This window comes from Suillus bovinus, assembly GCF_016758785.1.
Source record: "Suillus bovinus strain UH-Sbo-P2 chromosome Unknown EDB93scaffold_14, whole genome shotgun sequence".
NCBI lineage: Eukaryota > Fungi > Basidiomycota > Agaricomycetes > Boletales > Suillaceae > Suillus > Suillus bovinus.
In genome coordinates this window covers 602975-612841 of record NW_024542070.1, presented here as the reverse complement: position 1 = coordinate 612841, position 9867 = coordinate 602975, and the positions used below count along the sequence as shown (strand labels likewise).

Sequence of the window (9867 nt, the reverse complement as noted above, 5' to 3'; positions counted from 1 at the left end):
TGAGATGGGGTCCAGACCACCCAGAGCGGATCAAGGCACAATCATGCATTACCAATCGGCTGTTCCACAAGGCTGTAGACGACGTTGAACGTCTTATCATCATGTGTCTGCTTGAGTTGACTAAGTTGCAAATGAGTGGACTAGGTAAGGCTTGACAATACATTTCACATTTTTAACACTTGTCTTCGCAATATTTTGAGCACCAGCGTGCTAATGAAGAGATTCGTCGGGCTGAATGTCAAGGTTGGACGATTACTCACAAAGATGCAAGATGATGCCATTGATTATCCCTGCGCCATCGCACAACTTCTGTCCAATGACCCACCCCTTGCAGCCGAACTCCGGCGTTGCTGGACACAGCTTTGGTCCATCAATGCACGTCACATTTGGCGCATGCCGCAGATTATGCAGCTTCCTGGTTACAGTGGGCCAAAGAGTCCTGGCACTCGTGTAGGTCTGGTTGATGTTGTGTGTGCTTATCCCTATGAAGCTGTACCACATGAACAGGATAGAGAGGACGGAGATGGAGATGACACAGAGCTTGGGCAACAGTTGGAAGACGTACAAGCTTACATTGAGGGACTAGATCATCACCGTGTGGACTTAGAACTTGCAGAATAGTAATACCATTGTTTTGTAATAGATTGCAATATGCCTTTGCTGGATTGTGTCATTGGACCATGAAAATGAAACATCTGGAGCGCTGCACATATTTGAATTCAGTAACTCAGACAGTATGCTAATATCAAGTGAGGATTTACAATGCAGATTTGTGGTATATAATTCAGTACTTGATAGAGTGAGTCACTGTATCATTACAGCACAATATTAAGTTGTTCTATTGTTGCAGTGCTTGCACTGCAACAATGGATTGTGACTTATATTGTGCTGTAATGATACAGTGACTCACTCTATCAAGTACTGAATTATATACCACAAATCTGCATTGTAAATCCCCACTTGATATTAGCATACTGTCTGAGTTAGTACATATTTGTCACGCTGCATCTTACAAATGCCATTGCCTCATTGCAACCTAAGGCTGATCTCAGTCATCGTCCATCATGTCCTCTAACCTGTTAGACTGGAAGTCCTCTACATACAACAGATCTCCTACAGTTGGCAGCTTTGAAGAGTGCAAGGTTCTATTTCCTTGCCCTGAATATCTTCAATCAATTGCTGGATACGACCGTCACTGGAACTCAGCACTATTATCTTTGGTTACTCATGGATTTCACAATGATGACGGGCATCTAGAGCAGAACAAAGGCTTTCATCCACTTACTAGCGAACACTATCTCACTGGGTTTTCTAAATCTCAGACGGCTACAGAGGAGCAGAGGATAAATAATTGGCGGGCTCAAGCGATTCATGCAGAGCAGATATTGCAAACTATATTTGACCTGGCAAGTGTCATCTCCTATTCAGACCTTTCCTTCCACTGAACTGTATGTTCAGTGCACCACTTTAGATAGGTTGACAGGTGGTTCAACAATTGTCCTGCATCATCCTGGCGCTACACCTCCATCCTTAGACATCTCTCCTGAGAACCTCAAGGCTGAAGTCTATATCAATCCCAAAGTGCTCTCGGAGCATCGTGAGCTTCACTCGGTCGTCGCTCAAATCTCTCAACTCTTCATCGCTGACTATGCGACACCTTTGGCCCGAGCCTTCGCACAAAATTGTATTCACAACAATTGGAAAGGCAGCGGCCCAGTCTCTCAAACACCTTCAAAAGGCAAGACAACATCGAAAGGCAAACAAGTTGAAATTGCACCTCTTATTCCCTCACCTATTTCACCATCATCGGCACATTTCACTTTTTATGGACGTCCTCCTCCAATATCTTATCATATATGCCATCCTACGACAGCAGAATTACGTGGAAGCCAACTCAGATCCAATTATTGCATACTCGGGAGAGCAAGGGTTATCAGGTCCGCAAAGAGGGACCAAGTAGGAGGGCTGTCGTATCAGCACAGGATCACAGTGCACGTCAGGTAAATTTAAGTTTGTTTTCCCAGTGGAACTATCATCTAATTGGTCACTCAGCCAACAACCCCTGCTGTTTTCAACCAGTCCTCAAGCAGTAGCCAGGCTGAGAGATGTTACCCTCCGTCAAACAGTGATGATAAATGTTACCCTGCTTCAACAAGTGACCAGGCCTGGAGACATTACCCTCCTACAACTCCTATGAGGAGCAAAAGCACATCCTTTGAATTACCCACACCCATGTCGATCACTGCTAGGTCCCCATCTGATTCGTGGCATTATAGTATGCTGGCGCTTGTTCCTTTTGGGAATGAAACAGAGGTAGTCCTAGAAGAGCTAGGCTACCCAGATCATTTTCATCGGGTCTGCATATCAATCGGCAAAGATTACCTTCCGAAGCAGTGGTTTTTGAAATTGCAGGAGGTCGCTGAGATCTCGGAGGAGCACGTGGAGGCTATTGCAAATGCTATGTTGACTGATTCTTAGGTGTCACTCTCATAATACTTTTTGTAACATTTTTTTTAATCTGGCCTTGTATGATTTGTTTAAAATGCTATTCAACCTCTCAGCCTGTTACCTCATTCCCTGTCAGAATTACTGTGATGGTGCTCCCAGGAACTGCTCGCTCGCACAATCCTCGCCGGTTAGTTCCTCGAACACGCGCCCTATATGTCAAAGTATCGAAAGAAGTACGTCAGCAACTAACAGAGCAATGACGGGCTAAATGCCTTGACGAGGACCAACAGGTTCGAGCCGTTCTCAATTACATTAATGCAAAGGCCACAGATTTGGCATCTAAGTTCAAACAACCTCGATGCTGCTACCTTGAGAGGTTATCGCTTGGTTCTGTTGTCCACCACCGCAAATGCAACAAGACAAGTGCCTGGTATGCCTATATGCACTTCAAAGGCATCCAGAACAATGCCAGTAAGTTTTCCTCATAGTACAACTACTGTGTTTGTCGCTAACTATGGCTGTTCTAGACAAAAGCTTCAGTGAGAAGTCAAACATCGCCAATCTTGCAAAGGACGAAACCGAGTACCACCAACTTACCACTGAGGAGAAGGCGCAGCTTATAATTGACTTTGACAAAGTCAAGAAGAGTTCTCGGGATCGTCCTCCAAACATCACCGCTAGATCATGGGCTGCTAAATGTTTCCGGAACTTCCAGTTGGTGAGAGAAGAGGTGTGTACTCGCTGCCTTACCTTTGGTTGTCTGTTTGACTAATACTTCACGCAGCTTGAAGCTCTCGAGGAATGTGTTGGCGTTGAAGCCTTCATCGTTATGGTTCGTGGTGTTTCCAACTTCACCATGGTGCCAAAGGCATTCTTCACAAGCCCCACAGCTGAACACTTTGTTCCTTTATATCTACATAAGGACATCGCGCAACTGGCAACCAACCTTGAGAGCACAATACTGGCCAATGGCCTCATTATGAGTTCGTACTTAACTATTTTTTTCTATACACATGGTTTAACCTTGTTGTAATCTAGATGTGGCTGCTAATCATCGACAGCATGTTTCTAATGCGAAGACTGCCATTTGAAATGGTATTCGTGCATCACTTTGTAAGCCCCCCTTTTTTGTGTTTAAAATTATCCACTGATTCATTGCAGGTGAAGTAACAAATAATCCCTCAGCGGTAATGGAGTTCAAATGCTATAATGATCTTGTCCAACACTACCACGTCAAGCTTGTAGGGTGGAACCACCCTAAATGGGCCAATCCATCTGACCTGAAAGGCGGTATCGAGAGCCTCGAGAATGTGGTCCTTGCGATTCAGGCCAATACATGTAAGTTCATAAAATCACACCACAAGAAGCCAAAGAGCAACAGCGTCTTATCAATGATGGTGAGATACTCACTCCTGACCTCGAGCCCCCAATGCCATCCAACTTGCCTGCTCCTGATTCAACACAGTCATCAACGACCAATGTTTGGACATCACTGCCACCACCATCATCCGACATTCCTACTCCCCATTTGACTCAGTCACCAATGGCCAACACTTGGACATCAATGCCGCCACCATCCAGTGTGTTTGAGTCTGAACAATCTGCAGATTATGATATCACACCTGCTCCCATGACACCCACTGCGGCTTCGTCAGAGCCTTACATGCGCCCCTCGTCGATTACAAATGAAATGGTGGATCCCATTCTTCGTGCACTTGATCATGGTAAATATATCTCTACTCTAGTGTAAACAATGTGTTGATGTTGTATTTCAGCCGCTTCTAACAATGGACCTCCCATAGTGCAGTTGCCTCCCACTCCTCCCATGCCTACTCCTCTTCCAATGCCCGATGAAGCACCAGTTCTTGTCACAGCAACCAACAGTAAGCGAACTGCAGATGGTTCACCTGCTGGCAGCTTACGTTCGAAACACGCTCGGAAACTGACTGAGAAAGGCCAATCTGATTAGAGTCAAGGAACCACACATGGTGCAGGGCAACAAAGAAGGGGACTCGGCGCTCGAAAAAGAGTAGCACACATGTTGAATCCGATAATGAAAACATCTAGAATAGGTAGATAATATACTCAGAGTTAGAGACGAGGGAACACACACAGTGCAGGGCAACAAAGAAGGAGACTTGCATTCAAAAAAGAGTAGCGCACATGTTGAATCCGATCATGAAAACATCTAGAATAACTTGGCAATATACTCATTTCATTGGCTCATCCTGTCTGAAGTAGTACAAGCTCGCTGTCTATGTATCAAGCCTCTGTACTTAGCCAATTGCCCCAAGAATCTACAAGGTCCCTCACACAGAGCGCTGAAGTACTCGTGCCATCGTCGTACCGTCAAATTAAAGAGCCAAAGACTGCGACAGTGTTGAACATGTTCCCAGAGTTGGTTGATTTGTCGCGGGGGCTATATGTGCAGGAAGCAGAGACAGATCTGGTTCGTTGATGTAGGAACAGAGATGGGTGTATAGTCTTCGTGTACAGAGTATGGATAATGTATAGTCACTGTAGTGAGCATTAGCAGCAATGAGCAGGTTATAAAGTTTTGTACGTTACCTTGTTGATTTGTCGCGGGGGGCCATGTGTGCAGGAAGCAGAGCCAGATTCAGTCCGTTGATGGAGGAATAGAGATAGGTCTATAGTCTGTGTGTACCGCCAAAAAATGCTGGAAGAAATGGTAAAATTTGGCAGGAGGTGGGAGCTCATCACGGTAGACGGTGAGCACGTTGTTTGGCAGGTGTTTGCGTCAGCGTGACTGCCAAAATTGGCCTGGGAAAGACGTACCGGAAAGAGAAGTCAAGGCTGTTTGAGAAAACACTCACAAGTGACTGAAAGAGCTGGGGCGCACTGCCGGTGCTCGATACCAATGCAAATAAGCTTAATTAAGTGACAGAGAGAGTGCGGTCAGGCCACTTTACTAATTCAGATATGTGGGAATCATAGGTGAATAAAATATAGTGCACTATTGCGCAAGACATATCCTTTGGATTAGAGCTGGAGTTTGTGAGGGAAGTGGAAGAATTTGAGAGAAGTGTCTGTGGAGATGTGAGTCTCTACAATGAGTCCCTTGCGTTGGGACGACCAAAACAAGAGCGCAAGGAGTCAACCTGCAATGAGGTTGCTGACTCCATCGGCAAAGAGAATTCAGCATCGAAGAAGCGGCCAAAGTCTCTGACTCATGGAGCATCTGCAAAGTGAGTGATATATCAGTCATGTATCAGTCATGTACTAAATAACAACCATTAGAAATCAACATGTTTGACTTGTTCCAACTCTCTGAGCTCATCTTGTGATACAACTAGGTCTCATATTCTACTTATTTAGCTATTTTACATTCTTGATCTCATACACAAGCTTCTAAAATGCCAAAAATTGTCCTGCTGGTGTTGTAATATAAAATTTGTCAGCATATGTTATATAAAATGTCTGGTTAGTAAAATCAGAACTGTGGGCGGCTCAGACTTCAATCAAATTTTCTGTGTATCACAGTGATGTTTGGACTTGATGAAAAATGGCAACCGCGGTGGGATTTGGTAAAAATACAGAAGGATAATAAGGTACAAAAGGCATGAAAAGGATAAGTAAGCACAAGGAAGCAGAAGTAAGGTACAAAACCTATGTGACAGGTACAAAAGGGTACTGAATGCATCCAAGGTCCCCTGTCCTGTTTTTGTGGGTATTGAGAGTCATACATTAGTGATATATCACTACAAGTGGTAATTAAATTACAATGATTCATGTATGGCAATTAACTGATGATCACAATCTATTTAATGTATGATTATGTCAGTATAGACTCGACCGTGGGGCTGGGATTCAAGAAGGAGCCTGCTGGTGTGTTAGAATTGAGCAGTCTCAATTTAAAAGCCAAGTTTCTCGGAGTATATATGGTCATATTTAGCGGCAGCAGAATTAGATCCGTCTACAATCGCCAAGGCCACAACGCCAAGAACTGATGGGTTCATTGATGACAGATGAAAAGATGAAGGATATAGGGATACACATACGCAAAAGCTGAAAGGCAGTACTTCTTTTGCAGCCCGGTCACTTATCGTCGTCCGCTTTGGAGGCACAAGTCACATAACAGACGGAATTGAGTTGCGACACAGTAACGAAATCATTGGAAGAGCACAAACATATTGAAGTACACGACAGCAGCCAACGTTCAAGAACAAATTTAAAGTCAGAGGTAAACAATTGGAACACAAAGGAAATATCCAAAAGATCATATCTCAAACCTGATCGATGCTGAAGACTCCGGTGGAGGGCTCATACGTGATGTTCCACGTAGTATTGTCATCTAGAGCAGCAAGATCTTGTTCGAAGAGACGATCGGTCTCGACTTGACCCTTGATCAAGCTGTTCTCCTGGTAGTCCGTGCCAATATACCCGCGTAGAATCGGAGTAAACTCTGCGTTCAACTTCTGCGCGTGCCCTACGCCGCGCCAAACTAGAGCCGTCTTTGGCATGGCCCCGTCTTGCTCGATGAAACCTGAACAATATGTAGCGCGAGAAATCTCGAGATAGCAGTTATACGTACCGACCCCTATATCCTGTTTGTATGGTGCGCTGTTCGTACATTGAATATTCTTCTTCGGCACCAATGGGTCGGTTTTGGGATCCTAAGCTTGTCTCGCAAACGGACATCGATAATGCCAGTAGGCGTACTTACGGAAAATTGGTATACCTCGCCCTTCTGGGTTAGAATGGTAGATTGCCCAACCTAAGTAGCAGTCCGTGAGATCAACGACAAATTCGTGAATCCATCCGACTCTCACGTCGATAGAAACCTCGGTCGAAGCACTTTGGATGACGTCGTTGGAAACAACAACCTTGGTGAACGCAAGTCTGAGGGGTTCATCGTAAATTAGCTCTTCGCACAAGCTTCGAGTCGCCCTTACTGTGATCGATACACAATTTCGCAGTGGTAAGCGCCTGCAGGTGTCGGTGCTTATTTAGATAGCCCAAAGCAGTGATAGTATTCACCCACCATCGGCCGCAAATCTCCTGACCCTATTCGAAAAGTCACATCAGCGAGTGAGCGCGACAACAAAGATGAAGACATGAAGGATATACGTACGCAAAAGCCGATGGGTAATACTTCTTGTACAGCTCACCGATAGGCTGATCGTCGAAAGTCAGAAGAAGGTCGATGTCTGCGCCGAGATCCTGGGATTTGAAGGTGAGCTTTTTGACGAAGGCATTTGAATCCATGGTGTAGAGTCGAATTCGAGATTGAAAATACAAGAAATTTGGCGTTCGACGTTCAGACGTGGCCTAATAATTGCTGAGTCCACGCGACGGGTTATATACCACCCTCTGGAAGGACAGCGACCCTGTATCCGTAGAGATCGAATGTGGAAACTAGAAACGGAGAGCCTTTTTCAGGTCAAGTTCAGCATGCTTCACAAACAGCTGACCATTGTTTCAGAGTCCGTCCGTCGACGTACGAAATGATTCTTTTGACGCGTTAGCATTCGCCACTGTGAAGGGTACAAGTGACATACAGGAGCGATTTACGAGACTTCGAACCATTATGCCGTTTGATGAGATCTGCTGGTCCTTGTTCGGAGTAGAGTCATGAAGTGGTAAAGAAGGGTCGTATTGCAACTTGAACTCGATCTGGTTTTCACTCGACTTCTCCGGTGTTACGAGCGCTCCGAACGTCAAAAATGGGATAAGACAGGGTGATGATGATCGGACGCGATTGAACCAAAACATCCACGTGATCGCGGCGGCAATCAGTTGACATCGAACCGCCCTTTCTGCAACTCATGGACGCGCACAACACCGCCGACCACACCTACGCATGCCACTCCCTCGTGTCGGATGTCAGCTTCATTCCACCACCTAATACCTCTTTGTATAAAATATGTCTGTAATCCATCATGCTAAAGAATCAAATATCTTCTTCGGAACGCGAGCAGAATCGAATTCGGATCGGCCGTGCAAGGAAACCGACTTTTGGATTTTCGACACCAAAACACATTTGACGATCTGTTCTGGATGTCCTCAGGATCATGTATACCGCCACATCCCCATGCATCGATTCGGAACTGTCTTAATACCGGTTGTGGATCTGGGGTCAACGTGTACTACAATTACGAGGATGACCTCAAAACGTGAGCCATGCGGATATGATGCGGCCCTTTCCTCCTGATTCATAACTTTACTCATAACAACTACAGATCCCTCTAAACGACTTGATACCCGAGCCCCGTCAAACCTGCAACGGATCCTTGTATGTCACTTGTACCCTTTATGGCAGTGGCGAATAATGTGTCAGACGGTCAGCTGTTTGCAAAGCATGCCGAACTTGAATCGAAAAAGGCCCTCCATTTTAGCTTCCACATTCGACGTCTACGGATACAGGTGGGTGAACATTATCAGTGCCTTGTGCTATCTAAATAAACACTCATACTGACAGGCATCCACCGCGCGCATATTACATATCGATCACAGTAAGGGTCATTCGAACTCCATGTGGAAAGCTAATTTACAATGTGCCTCTCAGACTTGCGTTCACCAAAGTTGTTGTTTCCCATGATATCATCCAAAGTGCCTCGACCGAGGTTGCTGTTCAGGTGAGAGTAGGAAGGACTCACGGATTTGCCGCTGGTTTCATGGACTGCTACTTAGGTCGGGCAATCTACTACTTTAAACATGAACAATCAAATATTCCATTTCTCCGTAAGTACGCTTACTTGCCTTCTCAATATCCGTTTGCGAGACAACCCCAGGATCCCCAAACCGACCCCTCGGTGCCGAAGAAAAATATTCAATGTATAAACAATTCACCGTCCAAGGAGGATATAGGCGTTGGCACGTATAATTGCTATCTTGAAATTTCTCGCCCTATATATTGTTCAGGTTTCATTGAACAGGAAGGGGACGTGCCCACATCGGCTCTGGTTTGGCACGGCGTGGAGCACGGGCAGACGTTGAATGTGGAATTTGTTCCGCGTCTGAGAGGTTATATTAATGCTTGCACCTACCGGCAGAATGGCTTGATCAAGGGCCCAATTCACAGTAGCTGTCTTTTCGACCAAGACCTCAGTACTCTCGATAAACATACCACGTGGGTCGTCACATACGATGAGACCGCCAGAAGTTTTAGGATCGATGAGGAGATAACGAGCGAGGTTCAACATTGCTTTTCATGAACCTTTTTCAAATGTTGGCTGCCGTCAATTACTTCGTTTTGTGCTGTTTTGATGTTATTATCTTGTCAACTGTTCCCGTTTGTTGTACAACTCGTGTTTTCAAATTAAAATGTTCCAAGTAGTTCCTGACCCGTCTTATGATACAGGTGACAAACATCCTTTATACCAGGACCTGTCACAGTAGTAATGGTTTAGCAAATTTAAATGTCTGTCTGGCAATGTTAGTGTTGCCACAGCTAGCGCC

At 45.2% G+C, this 9867-nt stretch overlaps 5 protein-coding genes across 5 annotated transcripts; 4 read left to right on the top strand and 1 right to left on the bottom strand.

Moving 5' to 3' along the window:
• Positions 1 to 213: 213 nt before the first annotated feature.
• On the top strand, positions 214 to 621 carry EDB93DRAFT_1102455 (uncharacterized protein; the record flags this gene model as incomplete). Its single annotated transcript, XM_041447217.1, has 2 exons — positions 214 to 468; positions 508 to 621. 2 exons carry the CDS (start codon positions 214 to 216, stop codon positions 619 to 621), a joined length of 369 nt encoding a protein of 122 aa, XP_041309869.1.
• Positions 622 to 1064: 443 nt separating this feature from the next.
• EDB93DRAFT_1081836 (uncharacterized protein) lies at positions 1065 to 3980 on the top strand (the record flags this gene model as incomplete). The annotated part of the gene is made up of 8 exons (XM_041445650.1): positions 1065 to 1412; positions 1459 to 1995; positions 2053 to 2415; positions 2562 to 2681; positions 2730 to 2935; positions 2989 to 3178; positions 3233 to 3464; positions 3610 to 3980. 8 exons carry the CDS (start codon positions 1065 to 1067, stop codon positions 3978 to 3980), a joined length of 2367 nt encoding a protein of 788 aa, XP_041309868.1.
• A 1142-nt stretch (positions 3981 to 5122) lies between these two features.
• On the top strand, positions 5123 to 5952 carry EDB93DRAFT_1102453 (uncharacterized protein; the record flags this gene model as incomplete). The annotated part of the gene is made up of 4 exons (XM_041447216.1): positions 5123 to 5177; positions 5198 to 5284; positions 5453 to 5654; positions 5895 to 5952. 4 exons carry the CDS (start codon positions 5123 to 5125, stop codon positions 5950 to 5952), a joined length of 402 nt encoding a protein of 133 aa, XP_041309867.1.
• A 634-nt stretch (positions 5953 to 6586) lies between these two features.
• On the bottom strand, positions 6587 to 7720 carry EDB93DRAFT_1269715 (uncharacterized protein). Its single transcript, XM_041454300.1, has 7 exons — positions 7541 to 7720; positions 7451 to 7473; positions 7362 to 7395; positions 7239 to 7308; positions 7133 to 7183; positions 7001 to 7082; positions 6587 to 6952 (listed from the first exon to the last, which is right to left on the bottom strand). Exons 1-7 carry the CDS (start codon positions 7672 to 7674, stop codon positions 6693 to 6695), a joined length of 654 nt encoding a protein of 217 aa, XP_041309866.1. The 5' UTR covers positions 7675 to 7720; the 3' UTR covers positions 6587 to 6692.
• Positions 7721 to 8721: 1001 nt separating this feature from the next.
• Positions 8722 to 9623, top strand: EDB93DRAFT_1102451 (uncharacterized protein; the record flags this gene model as incomplete). The annotated part of the gene is made up of 4 exons (XM_041447215.1): positions 8722 to 8832; positions 8888 to 8921; positions 9100 to 9150; positions 9331 to 9623. 4 exons carry the CDS (start codon positions 8722 to 8724, stop codon positions 9621 to 9623), a joined length of 489 nt encoding a protein of 162 aa, XP_041309865.1.
• Positions 9624 to 9867: the final 244 nt, after the last annotated feature.